The sequence below is a fragment of the Dama dama genome, chromosome 8 (genome assembly GCF_033118175.1).
Source record: "Dama dama isolate Ldn47 chromosome 8, ASM3311817v1, whole genome shotgun sequence".
Classification (NCBI taxonomy): domain Eukaryota; kingdom Metazoa; phylum Chordata; class Mammalia; order Artiodactyla; family Cervidae; genus Dama; species Dama dama.
In genome coordinates, this window is record NC_083688.1 from 43,864,963 (window position 1) to 43,882,988 (window position 18,026).

Below are 18,026 nucleotides of genomic sequence, written 5' to 3' on the forward strand. Positions count from 1 at the left end.
ATGCAGATTGTTTTTTTTTTTTCAGTAGTAAATAGTTCAGTGCTATAAGATCTGCGGTTTGTTGAATCCATGGATATGGAGAAACCACCAATACAGAGGACTGACTATAGTTTTATTCAAATTTTTGACTGTGTGGGGGGTCAGTGCCCCTAACCTCTGAGTTGTTCAAGGGTCACTTGTAAACAATAAATATAAAACATCAATATGTCATATATAAGGAAAAAACCCAGAGTCAAAGGGGTAAAGAAGGGTAGGGTCACAAGTAAACAAGTGGCTGAGGAGTTCATACATGCAAAAGATATTTATCAAGGACCTACTACGTACAAGGGGCTATTCAAGGTGATCAGAATACATCAGTGAATAAAGCAAAGTCTCCTGTCCTCGTGAAGCTTACATTTTAGCAGTGGTGAGAAAAACAATGAACACCGTAAATAAGTAAACCATAAATTATAGAGTGTGAAATCCTGTGATAACTTGCTTTAGGAAAACCGGACGGGGTCAGAGGGATTTGTGTGCAGGCGGCTTGGGTGTTGAACAGGGTGGCTGGGGTAGGCTTCACTGACAGAGGGCATTGGAGCAAAGGCTTGAAACTGGTAGGAACACTGACTATGCGGATAATTGCGGGAAAGAGTGCCAGACAGAGGAGCCAGGCAGAAGCCTAAGGAGGGAGCACATCTGTGTATTTAGACTAGCTGCTGATTCTCCCAACTTTTTTCTTTTTCCTTCACTTCACAAAGTGCATAGATCTCTGCTGTGCTTAGAAAAAAAAGGACCCTCTCAGAGCTTCCGTATTCTACCTAGTACTCCATCTTATTTATCTTTTCATGACGGAGTTTCTGAAAGATATGTCCTGCTACTACTTTCTTATCACTTCTTCTTTAAGCCATCATATTTTTCTATGACCACAATTCCGTGGAAACTGCCCCCCCCTCACCCTTTGAGGTAACCTATGACCAGTAGCCATAAAATCCATGGACTGCCTTGGATTACACTCTCCTGATATTTTCTCTGTAGGCCCCACAGTCTACAGAGAAACTGTACACTGGAACAGTCTTCTTGACTCTTGTCACTCGGAATGAATCTAGTTGCCTGCCCTGCCCCTCCAGTTTCTAGCCATTACTAACTACCCTATCTCTTTTGCAGATTCTTCCTTCTCCCACCCTTGTGCTTCTTCTCTTTGTATATGTTCTTTGGGGTACTCATATCTTTAGGACTTCAGGGACATGCATGTAGCCACATGTACACATGTAGCCACTCTTCATTTCGTTAGTCCCAGGTCAGCAGTTCCAATTATCGGATGCACACCTACAACTCAAGATGTCCAGAAATGAGTTCATAGCCTCTTCTGCTGAACTAACTGCTTGACTTAAGATGATATAACAAGTCATCCAGGTTCCCAGACTGGAAGCCTTACAATCATTCTTCCTCTCCTACTGCTGCCTGCCCCACTAGACCCCACAGACAATTAGCTGCTATGGCAGCTTCTTTGGTTGACTGTCCAACAGCCATTCTCCCCTCCTCTCCAGTTAAAAGAAAACTGATTATTCAGGAACTTGCCTCTCAGGAAAGGTGATTTGCTGCTTCAGATGAGTAGCAAATCCTGACAATTTTAAAGCCGTCATCTAATCTCTGTTGCTAGCAGTTTAGGAGTGGGTATGTGACAGTTTGGTCAATAAGATGTGAAGAGAGTTCTGCTTTCTCTGAAAAAGAAGCAGAGAGGAAGAGACACCCTCTCTTCAGCTGGGCATTGCCAAATCTACATATGATCCTTGGGGAGCGTGGCAGAATCTTGAAACCATGATAGGAACCAGCCCGAGAATTACGGCAACAAAGGACATGAAGAGAATTAATGAAAGATGGAAGGAAACTGGGTTGTTGATAATGTCATTGACCCATCAATTCACCAATCATTGAACCATATACTTCCGGACATCTTATGTGAACTAATATTCTCATGGATTAAGCCAATGAATGGGGTTTTCCTCTTCCTTATAGCCCAAACCATCTGTCCCATCTTCTTTTCACCCTTACTCCCAATTGCCTGCCTGGCCAACTTTTATTTGAAGACAAAGATTAACTGTCATCTCCTTTATGACAGGGAAGACTGAAATGTCATTGGACCTTGTATTTATTTCCAGCTAATGTCCCATTCGACTACAAGATCCTTGGGGGAACTTTAGTTTTTATATTTCTATTGTCCAGATGTTTGTGGGATAAATCAATGAATAGATGGTTCAGTTTTATATTTTGGTTCAGTCTGGGGCTCCCACAAGATTTTCTTGTAATACCCAATGAAAATTCTTTCAAAAGAAACAATTGTTTACAAGGATGCTCATAAACTTGGATGAAGTCATTATCTAGTATGTCAGATCACATACCAGGTGCCTATGAACCTACTTAGGGATGGAGAGGAGTTAGAAGTAGAAAATATGAATAGGTTTAGAGAAGAGAACTAAAATAAAACTACTGTGGGAATTTATTTATGAAAGGCATTGAGAATAACAAAAATGTGTCAGTCAAAAGAACCTTCAGGAAAGTCTGAGCACTTCGGTTCTAAGAAATGTACCTTCTCAGAGTAATTTATTTTCTTTCAGGAGGTAACCTCTATTGGATGTTCCCAGATATTTTGTTATAAAAAAGGCAAAAATTTTTGAGAATAACTCCAAGGAGGTATTAGATGTGCACTAAAAATACCAAGAAATGTTAGAAGACAACATTACTGACTCTCATGAAAATTCTACCACCCTATGTCCCGCATGATGCAATGATGCCCTATGTGCCACACTAAAACTCAAAGCAGCCAAATTAGTATTTTTTTAAAAGTGTGATGGATAGAGTTAAATTGAACAATAATTTAGATGTGATCTGACTAATTCCCTTCTCTGGGACACCATCCTATTCCTTCATTTATATCACCTACAAAAGTAAAAGTGAATTCGCTTAGTCGTGTCCAACTCTTTGCGACCCCATGGACTGTAGCCTGCCAGGATCCTCTGTCTATGGGACTTTCCAGGCAAGAGTACTGGAGTGGGTTGCCATTTCCTTCTCCAATCACCTACAAGTATTAGCATTATTTTTGGGGTCAGTCAAACCTACTACTGGGGCTTCCCAGGTGGCGCAGTGGTAAAGAATACACTGCAATGCAGGAGACAGAGGAGACACGGGTTTGATCCCTGGCTTGGGAAGATCCTCAGGAGTAGGAATGTCAACCCACTCCTGTATTCTTGCCTGGAAAATCCCATGGACAGAGGATCCTGGTGGGTTACAGTCCATACGGTCACAAAGAGTCAGACACAACTGAGCTCACAAACACACAAACATACTATTAATTCATATTGTACTTTAAATATGAATATCCACTAGGCCAATGTCCACTACCCAATATCCACTAAGTCACAACTTTATTTAACTTGTTGACATTTTAAACCTAAAGTATAAGAAATTAAACCATGAAATTTGGTAGAAATGTATTGGCTTGCTGTTCATTAGCCTTTATTTTCTGTTTAAACAATTTTTTTTTAATATTTATTCTTCAGAGCAACTTTAGGCTTGGAGAATAGTCAACAGAAGTTACAGATTTCCTGTATACACCCTGCCCCACACATGCACAGCCTCCCCCATTATCAACATACCCCATAGAATGCTACATATGTCACACTATATGAACCTGCATAGACTCATCATTGTCATCTAAAGTCTGTTTCACATTAGCATTCAGTCTTGGTGATATTCTATGGGTTTGGACAAATTTATAATGAATGACATGTATCCACCATTATGGTATCATATGTAGTTACCTGGTCCTAAAAATTCTCTGTGCTCTGCCTATTCATCACTCCCTTCCTCTTAACCCCTGGCAACCACCAATCTTTTTACTGTCTCTATAGTTAGTTTTGCCTTCTTCAGATTGTCAGTTGTAATCATGTACTATGTAGCCTTTTCAGATTGGCTTCTTTCACTTAGTAATATTCATTTAAGCTTCTTCCATGTCTTTTCATGACTTGACAGCTCCATTTCTTTTTCCTGTTGAATAATATTTGATTGTCTGGATGTACCACGGTCTGCTCATTCATGTGTTGTGACTGAACGGCATATGGCCTTCTAAAGGCCATATAGAGGTCTTTGGTTTCTAGGCTACTACATTTGCTGAGTAGATGATCCTCAACTGAAATGACATCTTGGTTGTTTCGAAGGTTTGGTGATTATGAATAAAGCTGCTATAAATATCTGTGTGCAGGTTTTTTGTGGATATAATTTTTCAACTCCTTTGGGTAAATAGCAAGGAGCATGATTGCTGGATCTAAGAGTGTGGTTAGTTTTGTAAGAAACTGCCCAACAGTCTTCTAAAGTGGCGTCTACCATTTCGCATTCCCACCAATAATTAGAGTTCCTGTTGCTCCACATCCCTGGCAGCATTGGGTGCTGTCGGTGTTCTGGAATTTGATCATTCCCATTCCAGAATGAATGTGTAGTGTACACATCAGCTTTTAGCAATATCTCAGGCTTTTGAATCATGATCCAATGCTAAACATCAGCTGCTTCTTCCAAGAGTTGTGTGTTCTACAGATTTGATAGGTATATGATGACTGGAAAGATCATAGACCTTGGAGAGAGCCAGGCCTAAGATCTGTACCTTAACTCGGGTGTACTACTATGGAGGAGTTAGTTAACTTCTCTGAGCCTCAGTTTCCTTCTTCTGTAAAATGGAAGTAATAAATGAATGACGAAAGTACTTACTTTAATGAGTTGTATGAATAAGTTGCTTGCCTTCTCTGATTTTATTATTAATTATTAATAAAAACGTTTGAACAGAATAGAACTCAGGGCTGAACCTCATACCACACCACTAACAGCCTTTCTCCAACAAGGCCACTGTTCTTTGAGTACACACACCCCATTATCCAGCCCTCATCCAGCCCTCAATACAGTTCCTTCTTTCAGGTATATCTGAACAGGCTTTGCCAAATGCCTTACTAAAATCGAATACTCAGTAAGGAAGATTTCTTTGGACTATCTGTATGTAGTTTCATCTCAGACTTTGAGTGCATAGGTACTATTTTTAAATTCTTAATTAGTTCCTCCTTGTTCTTCTAAAGGCCATATAGAGGTCTTTGGTTTCTAGGCTACTACATTTCCTGAGTAGATGATCCTCAGATGAAGTCATTTGAGTTTCCCCAGCTTCTTTCAGAAGGACCCATTGTAGAAAATGAAACACGTGTTCGCTGAGACAGATCTCTCATTTTATTTGAGGCTTATGTGTGTGCAGACATGCATGTGTGTCTGATGGTGCAATAGGACTTGAATTACTACTTTGGAACTCTTGGCCTTTATCTATCTATTCAGTATCTCTGCCATCAAATCAGAGCTGAGATTCCTCATCACTTTTGCTATCATCACAGACAATAGAGTTCAGTAGAAGAGGACAGCCTGAAATTTAATTCTAACCAGCAGCTCAATCCAAACTCCTACTGAAGTCTGGCTAGGATGGAGGGGTAATGTGTTTTGATAATCCAGTTAGCGGAGGAAGAGGCGACCCCTAGGAAATCATAACAAAGAGTCTTAAGCAAGTCCTTTTGTTGACAACTATATCCAAGAAACCACCTTCCCTGGAGGCTTTTTTAAACTTTAGCCTAATCCTCTCCTTGGCCACAGAAGTCCTTTTGTTGGGGAAAATCGTAAGTGAACACAGGAGTGACAGGCCTCTGAGAAGCATGAGCTCTGTCTCCAAAGTCTTTCAATTGTTGTCTCCATCTGTCCTGTTCTCCTTCTGGCCCACGGATCTCTCTATCAAATAATGAAATGGATTAAATTATTCAGAAGTCCTCTTCTCAGATGATTTCCGTCTATGTCTAATTTTTCAGCCAATCACTGTTAAATTCTAGGCAAATGACGATAGCAATAACTGTTTACTGCTTTTTCTTCAAGGACTATGTGCTGTTGCCTTGGACATAGTATTTAAAATGTTCCACATCACAGGTGATGGTATAAAACCCTTGGTCCAGTGTGGAGTTAGATTTGAAGCTTCTTAGTAAGCTGAAGCAACAGTAAACTAGCCCTGGAAGTGAATGAAGAATAAAAAAATGAAAATAATGAGTAATATCTTACAGATTGAGTGGGGAAATTCTGTGCAATATTATTGCAAAGTTGATGGAATTACATAGATATTGCTAGAAAGCTTGATAATAGATATGAACAGAGGTAGCATGTTATCCTAGTAATAAGAACTAAGAAAGCTTTCCCTAAGAAAGCTGTAAAAATAATCAAAATTTATCTCCAAATGTACCAACTATAGTTATACCTCACCACACCCTGACTGTTCAAAACACACCAAGCTTTGAAACACTATTTGTAAAGTGCTTGGCACATGTTATGTACCCAGTAAATTTTAGTCCCATTTCTCTATTGTAGATGTTAGTGTACATTTTTTCCATACCTGAAACTGACATTTTGAGGATCTTTTCAGAGTCTTAATTTTCAGGCATTGCTGCTAGTTATAAGTCCTAATATCCCAATTTACATTTTGAATCTCCTGAAAAGTGAATATTTTAACATAAATTCAATTTAGTGGAAAAGATTTACAGGCCCCAAGTGTCCATGTGATAACCACTTTTAGTCCCCCACTCTGGCACTCCCAGATTTTGATCATCCCAAGCCATTTATTAAGCAGCTTAATTGCTGCAGCTTTTCCTCACTGTGGTTCATCTCCTGCGGGTTTATCTCCTTACATTAGTACCGAAGGCCCAGGGACATCAGATTACTCCAGTGCACACTCACTGTGCCTTCTCCCTTCTTCAATTGTTGGCATAGGCATCACGTTTGTCATGCTGCTTTTAATTGATTTTCTATTGTGACCAATTTACACCTACAGGTAACGATTCTCTGACTGTAGTTCAGAGAGGCGGGTAGTCTCCCTACCTTCTGGCTGCTTAGTAAAACAAAATAACAACTCAATAGAGATAATTATTAATTCTTATGCAGCACTACCATCCAAGACCGTTTCCATCAATGTCTTTGATAATTTTGTCAAGGGCAAATCCTTCATGCTATAGGATGTAGCTAAAGAATATCCTACTCTCATAACTAGTGGGTTTAAAAATGGCATAATTACATAGTCAAATCTCTGCTCTAGAAAATATTTTACTTGGGAAATACCATATTATTATTGTATTGCCCATTGTAATTCCAGTTGTATATTGTCAAAATATAAACTTCAGAGTTATAGCTGAGGAAGAACTATAATTCTAAACTTCCCTAATCTCCCCAAAGTTCTAAACACGATGATCTTAGAAAATCTGAAAGGCAGACATTCTTGATGTGTATATGTCTTTCACAGAAGAAACTGGCAAAGAACTGAATCCTGCTATGTGAATGACGTTGGGGAGAGGGTGGTGCGGGGAGCGTGCCAGTCATTGCCATCTAGACCCCAAAAGTTCTGCTGGGAAGCATGAGAAGCTGTAGTTGCCTGAAGTATGACCAGCCCTCAGGCGCGTTTGTGGTCTGGGATGTAGCCAGAGTCACCTACAGGGATGGCTGGCTCTGCGCGTGGGTCTCACCTTGACTCCTCTGTCTGGATGACTGTCCCCTCTACTCACCATGGAAATGCTCTTATAAGATCTACGAATGCTGGACTATGGTGGCTTTAGGAGTTGTCCCTCCTGGCTTCCTGTGCCTGCCAGCAGAACGCTAGGGTTTGGAAGCTTTGGGAAAAACCTCCACGGCACCCTTCCCCCTCAGGATTGCCTTGGAAGCCTGGGCTGCCCTGGGCTGATGGAGGAGACTCCTGAGAGCAGCTGAGTCGGTGACGTTCGTGGATGGCTCCTGTCTCCCAGGACCATCAGGTCCTGGTGGTTCCCAGCGTGCACCCTGGAGAGGACACTCTGTAACCAATGGTGCAAAAGCCCGTAGCGGTGATGACTGGGTTTTCACAATCCTCCAAAACCACCTCCTAGGTGGGGCTAGACTCTGAGTCAGGTCTTCTCTGGCAGCTGGGGGCAAGCCAGGTGGTAATTTGCACCGACCAACCATCCTGGTTTGTCCAGGACTGTGTCAGTTTTAGCACGGAACATCCCACATCCTGGGGCACCCCTTGGTCTCGAGCAAATGGGGACAGCTGGTCACCCTGACCTCTGATTTTTGTCTTGTCGGCTGACAGTGAGAATCACATAGTTAAGGGAACGTCACATGCCAATGGAGTCCTGTGTTCCAGTGCATCTGCTCAAGGCCTTGCAATGACATGTAAGGGTCATCTTAGGAGTCTCGTCCCTCCCCTGGGAGGGGGAGCTGATGCACGCTGATGCCACCTCTTCTCACGGCCTGTGGAGCCTAGGCCTCTGTGCCCAGAGGGAGAATGAAGAGACAGGCACAGGACAGAGGTCTCTGAACCCAGGAACCAGGGCTTCACTGGATAGTGAGTAACTTTCAGTTCCATCCATAAGGACCCACACTGTTGGAACCACTTACCTGGAAGATCTTGGTAATCTCGTCCTTTCTTTTTACCAGCATTTGCTAAACCCGGCTGGGTGGTGACCTTTCCGGTAGGAGGCCAAAAGGTCACACATTTCTGGCTTCAGCCTCACTCCTGAAACTGTAAACAACGATTCCTCTGTAGGGAACAAAAGAGAACAGCACCAACATATTATTTCCTGGGATCTTTCACGGTTTGTTTTTTTATGTCTGTTGTAATATTTGTCACCCAAAGAGATGTCAAAATGTGAGCCGGATTTATCCACCAATAACTTATACTGACTCATGAGTAACTCACTTTACTGAATAGCTGTTAAGTGCCTTATGTTCGATTCAATTCATTTCAATGCATGTTTACCAAATGAACCCTTGGGTAAGGCATTAGGCCTGGTGTTGAAGGTGGTAAAAATAGGACTAGAACTGGGAGGCACACACACATTAACAACAAGGGCCAAAATCAAGCAGGGGAGTGCCAGTGACAACAGGCAGTGAGTGTAGTGCTAGGTCAGATACATTTTGGAAAGTTTCAAATTTCTGTTACATTAGATTCATTTGGCAACCTATTTAAATAGACTCTAAAGTGCAACTTTTGTAAATTAAAAAATGGGGGGGGGGCGGAATATATGTATATTATCCATTTGGTTAGCTCAGAATGCTGGCAGTTTGCATTTTTATAAATGGGTTAAATGGGTATTATTTGTTTGTTTGTTAAATGGGTATTATTCCTGGGTGCTTATTATGCTAAAGATAAGGGCCAAGTTCTCTAAAAGTTAACATTTTAAGGGGCTCACCTGCAAAATGGGGATAATAAAACTTCTGGGCAGATTGCTGTAAGTTTAAAGAAGATAATACATGCCAAACATCTTGGGTTGTTCTGATACTATATGTGTGTGTGTGTGTGTACGCTAAGTCACTTCAGTCATGTCCAATTCTTTGTGACCCTAAGTACTGTAGTCCATCAGTCTCCTCCATCCACAGGATTCTCCAGGCATGAATACTGCCCTCCTCCAGCGAGTCTTCCTAACCCAGGGATTGAACCCACGTCTCCTGCGTCTTTCTGCATTGGCAGGTGGGTCCTTTACCACTGGGACCACTGGGAAGCCCATTTATATATATAATTAATTTAATTAAATTCCTTTATTATAGTTTTTATTGGGGTTTCCAGAGTAGTGAAATAAGATACACATGCTATACCTTGCTGCTTGTGGCATCTTAGCTCCCTGACCAGGGATGAAACCTGGGCTCCCTGCAGTGGAAGCATGGAGTCTTTATCACTGGGCAACAAGTAAGTCACACACCATATATTTTTAATAACTAGTAGCCACTGTTATTAACTAGTTAACTAGCCACTGTTATTAGCTAATGGCATCAGCACAGATACCATCTGAGAAAAACATCCAGGAACAACAGCCGCATTGTCACGAAAGCACATCGATAAAACCTGCTCAGGACATCTTTCTACCTGGGCACCACTTTTTCAAGGCTCACAAGCTGCACAAACTGATTGCTCTAAATACTGCACAATTTCACAAAAAGAGAAGCCCCAGCTTTGCTGCACCACAAGCATAAAATGCATCAATATTGTTTGCTGAAAGCTCCTCACACCAAAAGGGGAGAAATAAACCTGCTCTGTCTTGGCTGCCTGGGGTAAACCCTGACTCCTTGGGGTTGGAATTACATATTTGCTAGACTGGAAAGGGGAGGCATCAAGTCTTGTTGATATGCATAATGTATTTTCCCAGGTACATTATAATGTGCAATTTTGTATTCTACTTTCTTTTTAGCTCCTGTTGTAGCATAAACAAACAGTTCAAATAAGCAGTGCATATTAAACTTTACAGGTAACTCTCAAATTGGCTCAAGTCCAAACCATTTTGGGAACTTCCCTAAGGGAGATACATCCTCTTGCCTTGGGGACAGTGACACAAAAATGTCCCTTAAAAGCAACAGTTCCCCAGCAGCAGTGAGGGAGATGGGGGAGAGAGAGTGGGAAAAGAGGGAGGAAGGGAGAGAGAGGAAGAGAGAGACAGAGAGGGAGGGAGGAGCCGGGAGGAGGATGACAGAGGCGGGCGGAGGGGGGGGGGGAACACGTGTGGCAGAACAGTGCTGGGAAAGCAACCAGTTAATCAAAGGGATTCCAATTTGGCCATGGACTGCCCGACTCTCCTTCCCAACTCATAGAAAAAGAAAAAGAAAACAAGAGGGAAGAAAAAAAGAAAGAAGGAAAAAAGCAGCTGAGTGGTTCTCCTGTAGCAATCTCACAAATGCAAAACCTTCCATTCGCTGACTGCTCATTAGCTTACTGAATCTGACAGCATAATTATCGCAGCTGCTTTGCGCTTAGAATAAATAAATATAAAAGTGAGTGTTTAAAAAATTTTTGAGAAGGGAAATTCAGTCATCTAGACAGTCAGTAGGACAAGTTTATTTAAAAACTTTTAGATTCTTATGTATTTAGATCATTTCGGAATGAGATAATGAGATAGTTGTCTTTCAGTCTAATTGAGTTCTAAGCTCCTGGCTGTTGGCTGTCACCGCTTTCAAACTTTGCTTTAACTTTCCTTCCTTTAGAAATCTGATCCTGGTGTCTCCATTCACTCTTCCTGGGCTGATAACCTGGTGGAGTCTCAGTGCACTGGAGTGCAGAGAGTGACTTAATGGGATTGAGGGGCTAAATAACCTTTCACAGGAAACAAGATAATCAAATCTCTTCTACTAGCCTGTGATGGCTGAAAGAGAAAGCACAAATAGAAAAGAAAGCTTGGAAATTAAACCATCATTGCTAAATGTCTTGTAATTTCCCTTGTCACGTGGTTTTTGCACTGCTCTTACACATCATCAGTCCATCAGCTGGAGTTGCTTAGTGCATTTAATTATTCAGAGTGCACACAGCCTCCGTGACTGCGCGGTAATTTTAGCTCATGTGTATGTATATAGGCTTCATATCTTCAAAGCCCAAAGGATCACACAGTACTTTAAATTGAAGTTGCTAACTAACACAGAGTGCACTTAAAACTCTGACTAGGGGCACAGCACATATGCATTTCCGATTAAAGCAGATGATCTTTCCTTTTAAAATTAATTAGTGCCTATTTATCTTTTCCTCTGCCTCCCTCCTCTCATTCTCCCAGGACCACATTTACATTGAACTCTTGAAATCAGTGAGTTAAAAGCTGTATAAAATAAACATTCTGTCAATCTGGGGTCCAGGAAACTAACGTTAACCCATTGTGCAGAATGAGAAACTGAGGTTTATGAAGGCCAATAATGCAGGTGATGCTGGAGGAGAAAAGAAGAAGACGTAGGTTCTTTAACTCTCACTTCAGAGCTTGAACTCCCTGTACCATTCGTCTTACCTCATTCCTTTAAACACTAAAGGCGATGTAACATCTACATGAAAGAAAACTGAAAAAAGGAAAAAATTACCCACCATTCCCTTGAACTAGAAGAGCATTTTTATTTTTGTACTCTACATTCCAGTTTTGTTGATATGCATAATACATTTTCACTGGTGCCTTATAATATGCAATTTTGTATCCTACTTGCTTTTAGCTTGTGTCATAGCATAAACATTTCCATACTACCCCACACTCCTGCGAATTACCATTTAAAATGGTTACATAGTACTGTATGCTGAGTCAATATAATAATATCTATCCAACCAGTTCTTTTGTTAAATATTTAGTTTCTTTATTTTAAAAAATTATAGACAACACTGCAATGAACATTTTTATGCATCTAGGGTTTTATTTTTTACCCCTGTTCAATTGTTTCTTTGGATGATTCCCAGGAACCTAAGTATAAGGTTGAATGTTATTTTTATGGCTCCTGGTAGGTATGGCAAAATGCTTTGCAAAGGTTGCCCCAACTAAAACCACCGTCTGCAGAGAATCATCTTACCATAACCTCCCCAGCATGGGGAGTCATTAAGTTGAAGGGAAAAATAACTACTTTAACAGTTATTTGTATTTATTTAATCACTAGTTAGACTGCCTAGTTATCCCATGTGTTACTGTGCTCTTCTCATTTCCTTTGTGTAATTTGCTATTTTATATGTTTGCCCAATTTTCCACTGGATTCCTGATATTTTTCTGACAAAACTGAATAAGTAATAGTAAGGAAAAAATAATAACCACCACTGATTAAGAAATCTTAAAACCCAAGGGTGACTGTATTACTCCCCTCCCCCCCGCCAAAATACCCAACAAAACAAAACCCTAACAAAGACAAGATGACATTAAAGATTAAGGAAGAGATCAGGGGTTTGAGTCTTTATTAAAGATAAGATTGAGTCCTCTTAGTTGTGAGATATTAAATATGTTACCTGGGGGCATGTGACATATTCCCTAGGATGAGGAGCGGAAGAGAGTGACTTGGGAGTCTGACCTACAGTCAAATCTTGCCTCTCCCACTTACTAGCTATATAACTTGGAGTAATTGGCCCCAATTTTTTAATATGTAATATTAGGAAATCAGCTCCATCCTTGCCAGTTACTATCTATACTGAATGAGAATTTGTGTCAAACACATAGATGTCCAAGAAATAGCAGATACTATTCTTCTTCTATGGGTGTTAGGGACTCATCCATATAATGAAAATATGGAATAGTGAGTCCTAAGATCCTTTTCCTGTCAAACGGTCTCTAATTCCTTTCTGAAGCATTTATCTTTATTTGGGGATTTAGTTCATGATGCTAACAAATTTAACCAACTTAAGAGCTTGGTAGCACTGGGGAACTTGGTTAACTCAGACTTTTCCTACCAAGGCAGCTCTACACAACACATAAGCCAGATCACAGCCCAGCAACTTGTATTCTAGTGTATTAAAATGGGCTGGGGACAGCACTGAGCATAGAAGGTGAAGAAGTGTGTCATAGAGGATACTTTCTAACCTGCTTCTTAAGTACTGATTAGTGGAGGACTTGAAAAATAGACAGAGCGGTCTGAGTTAAATTACAAACTCCTAGAAACAGATTAGGATTGAGAGACTTGGTTTGGAATCTCCCTTCCCCACCAAACCCAACCTCCAAAACCTGACCTGTGGAATAATAAAATATTCTGGTTAAACTTTGACTAGGCTAGACAATAAAAGCAATAAACAGAGTAAGATTTGATATTATTAGCACATAAACAGTTAAACTAAGCTTTCCTAGTACATGTTAAAGAATGTTTAAATTGAATGCCATTGCAAGAAGGCCTACAATGACAAAGAGTAAAACTTAGGATGGAATATGAGTCAGGATTGCGCTATTTTAACAAAGAAGACACCTTTGGATGACATTAGATGGCATTCAGAGGAGGATGACTTTCTTCTCCCTGGATATCCTTCCTCCCCGTCATCTTTCAGGGCTTCCCTGATCCTCAGTTGGTAAAGAATCTGCCTGCAATACAGGAGATCCCAGTTTGATTCCTGGGTTGGGAAGATCCCCTGGAGAAAGGATAGGCTACCCACTCCAGTATTCTGGACTGGAGAATTCCATGGACTGTATAGTCCACAAGGTCACAAAGAGCTGGACAAAGCTGAGCAGCTTTCACTTTATCATCTTTCGAGACCTCACAAAGCCATCCTGGGCCCCCAGCTGGAGGTTAGTCTCACCTCCTTTTAACTCCCAGGGCACCTCACACTTGGTCTATGGCTGTTTATCTTCTTGTCTCATTTCCTTAAGGACTGTAAGCTCTTTGAGGACAGAGTCTAAGACTAATTCATTTTTGTGTCCTTCAATCTCCTATCTAATCTTCAAGTGCTAAGTCGCTGAGTCTTGTACGACTCTTTGCAACTGCATGGACTGTAACCTGCCAGGGTCCTCTGTCCATGGGATTTTTCCAACAAGAATACTAGAGTGGGTTGCCATTTCCTTCTCCGGGGGATCTTCCCGACTCAAGGATTGAACCCAAGTCTCTTATGTGTCCTGTGTTAGCAGGTGGGTTCTTTACCACCCAGCCACCAGAGAAGCCCCTCATATCTAATAGACCCTCAGCAAATCTTCCATGAATGAACTGGAAAACAATTCTCCCACTCTGTTAGAAACCTGAGCCTATGGTGGGTTCATAGTCTCAGAGATAAGCAGAATAGTTGGAATAGGTTCAGAATAGAATAATGAAACAAAATAATTAAAAGGTAAAAGAAACAGAATCTATATTGGCGGTTTCTGTATGTGGAGGGAGAGGTCAAGGGAACCCAGCTTTGTAATGTGATATTGAGGAACCTTCAAATATATTAAGGAGATATTATTAAAAGAAGGCTGGAAGTTCTTTTATTGGAGCAAAACAAAAAATTTCTCAATTTTAAGAGGGCAAAATGAATAAGGCCTGCTGATGAATTACCAGAGTATAGATAGTAGAGTGATGTGATGAAGTGTTAGTTGCCCAGTTGAGTCCGACTCTTTGAGACCTCATGGACTGTAGTCCACCAGGCTCCTCTGTCCATGGAATTCTCGAGGCAAGAATACTGGAGTGGGTTGCCATTTCCTTCTTCAGGGTAGAGGTCAATGCCTTGCCTACAGGTACCAAAGTATGTGATGACAGAAAGGACTCTGGTAAATTGTTTTTGCAAAATTACTTGTGAAATATTGCAAGCTTTTAAGTTTTAACTTTTTTTAAGATGCTGAAACCTGTTTTAAAGGAGAAGGGGGATTTAGTCCAGGAAGGAATGGGAGAGGCTCAAGCCTGGGATTTGGAAAGCAAAATGGGACCAACCCACAGAAAGAGACAGCCTTTGATGTTCTGACGATCAAGGACCACGGCTTAAGCACCAGACTCTTAAATCACGTGGCATTTACTGCCCGAGATGAAAAAAAATACTTTTCTGGATCAGTGTCTGTGACTCCAAATGGCATCATTCCAAAATTAGTCTTAACTTTCCAAGGGTAACATTTGGAAGCCTGGCAAGAACTGAGTGGAGCCAGTTTCTAGAAGGGGCAGCTTAATGATTTTCTACTCCCCTCACTTTCAAATCATTAAGCAGCGTTCTTTTCCCAGAGCCCAAGTTCATGCTGAGGGCAAGGGGAATTAAACGAAGAAGCTGAACCTGCAGCTAAGATTAGAGAGTTGCCAAGGGCCTAATTTTAGGTCCTAGCTGCCCCAGCTGACGTCCTGCACTGCTGGCTCAGCTGTGAGGACCACAAGTGTGGCCATAAGCCGATGGCTGTGTGGGTAGAACGTCTCCCTGGCCATCTGCAAAAGCAATTAGCTTGCTGTTGGGTGTGTTTTGAGAGAGACTACCAATAATTTCTCCTTCCACAAATGTTTCTTCAGGTGTTCAAGAGTCAATAAGGGAGGATGTCAGTGCTTGGCAGAAATTTCCGCATGCTTGCCATTCTAGTAACCGTGCTTTTCCACTTAAGAATACTCTCCGAAGGGGAACTAAGCCTAGAATTCCTGGATTTTTGTGGCAAGTGACTCCTTCCCCATCGATTTCTTCCGGGCATAAGCTTACTGCCACACCCTCGGGACAGGGGTATTTGGGACCTCTCAGCTTCATGAAAACGCACATGGATGGGTAGGAACAGCCCTGGCGTTCAGGGGGCATATTTGTGTGCCACGCTTTTGCTGGGATGTAGGCTGTCCTTCCACTCCTCACCGTTCCCAGACTCAGGCTTCATGCTTAAATTGTCTTCGTCAGAGGGCAGACAATAAGAGCTGGCATCTCCCCGATCAAAGGGGAAACAGAATATGTTTTAAAGTGACAACTTTGTTATCCTGCAACCGGAATAAAGCCAGAATAATGAAATGATACAAATATAACCCACTAAGTGATTCCAAACTGCCACCAGAGAGCAAAATTTTTTGCATAATTATGGCAGGGAAATTCTCTTAACCAAGCACTCGCAAGAGCATATCTGACTTTTGCACAGTCCTTATGCCTGGAGCAGCCCGCCCCTGGGGTGGAGACTCTGAGTCCCTGAGGGTTGGGAACTGAGAGGACCCGTTGCATCCTGTCTGCAAAGGAGGCTCTTAATAAAGGCTCATTGCCATGAACAATGAGAACTAGACTGGCACTGCCAGGCCAAGAGAGGGCGCCCTTAGAAGACACGGTGGCATCATGTCACACGTGGTGATGGCCACGGTCCTAAAGGTGCCCAAACTGGACTCAGTGCTGCTCTGCCTTCCTCTGTTTTTCTCTCCAGTTTCCGTGGTAGTTGTGCTTCCCCATCTTCTTGTCCGCGTCCTATCTGTCAATCCGTATCTAAACCTGTTTCTGCACACCGCCCCCGCCCCAAGCATGCGCGCGCGCACACACACACACACACGCGCACACACACACAATCTGCCCCCCTTCCCCTGTCTCTTGGCACTGGCCCTTTCATCTTCTCCCTTGGGGATTCGAGATGTCGCTGCAGGAAGTGCTTGTCGGCCGAGGCAGCAGCAGCAGAGCCCTGTGGCTTTGACAAACCTCATTTAATTGGGAGGAAGCCAGGAGAATTTGAAAGAACTGAAACATCAACGAAACTCCTTTTATCAGGCATAATTTAAACTCTGCATGGAAAAACCCCTATATGTATAAAGAAAAGTCAACTTCCCTCCTGCTGGGAGAGCTCCTCATCTCCCCCCTCAGCGCAGGCAGGCTCCTGCAAGATTCCATCTTTTCATTTTTCTAAGTGTCAAAGTAGATTTGGGCTCTGTGGCTGGGTGAACAGAGAAGGAATACAGATGGATCCCTCTCCTGTGCCCGTGTGTGCACGCACACACAGGCAGACACACACACAATGGAGCCCCTCTGTTGGTGGCTTTGCTCCAGATGACCAGGAAGAATCAAAACCTGAGTTTCTAACAAACACATCCCGTTTGCACAGTGATTGTTTCCTGCTAATTGCTCTAAAGGAAAAGCTGGTACCCAGAAAACTCTGAAGGTCCTCAGTGGTTCTCAGGACCTAGAATAATAAATCCTGGAGGAGGATTTATTTATATTTATTTATTATATATGTCTCTCCATGGGAGATACATTGTTAAGTGGAGAGAAGGGGTGTGAATGTATGTGTGCACACCCCCAGTGCGTATATTTGCATGAAAGGGGAGTTAGACAAGTCCCAGTCCCAAGAGGAAAAGTCTAAGGAGGGGGGTCTTGGGGCTCAGACAGGGCTGAGGGTATTGAGATAGGAGTGGGGGGTGGGGATAAAGCTTGGGAGGAGGTACCAAGAAGGGAGTAAGAATTGTTAAATTGCCTGGATTGTCTCTTAGTCTACCCATAGGCCAAGCCGTGTCCCTCCCCTCCTTCCAAATTCCTCTCCGGAGTCACCTCCAGTCTCATCTGTCTTACTGGAGTTATTCTACAGCGGTTCCTCCGAGCACCGCCTTCAGTGCCCACATATTCTCTGAACATCTGTAGCTGATTATGCACAGACTTTAGCTGTTTAGATATGATTTGTGCTAATATGTGTACGAGGGTGTCCTGTTTCCTCTTCCTCACCCTCTTTTCCTCCCACTTCACAGGCTCCTTGAGGTCAAGGACAAGGCTCCTTTTTCCCTTAAATTTTATAGCACTTAATATGTTCTTGACACTTGACGGCAACTTAATAAATACTGATGACCGACTCTTCTTACAGGGTTAAGTGTGACATTAACCC

General features: G+C 42.1%; 1 protein-coding gene across 1 annotated transcript in view; it reads right to left on the reverse strand.

Moving 5' to 3' along the window:
* Nucleotides 1-5,967: 5,967 nt before the first annotated feature.
* CDK15 (cyclin dependent kinase 15) overlaps nucleotides 5,968-18,026 on the reverse strand; it is an 86,727-nt gene continuing 74,668 nt past the window's right edge. The window contains exons 13-14 of the mRNA XM_061147946.1: nucleotides 8,461-8,602; nucleotides 5,968-6,055 (exon numbers count right to left, since the gene is read on the reverse strand). Coding sequence (XP_061003929.1) covers nucleotides 8,493-8,602 — 110 coding nt within the window. The 3' untranslated portion in view covers nucleotides 5,968-6,055; nucleotides 8,461-8,492. The remainder of the gene's footprint in view (nucleotides 6,056-8,460; nucleotides 8,603-18,026) is intronic.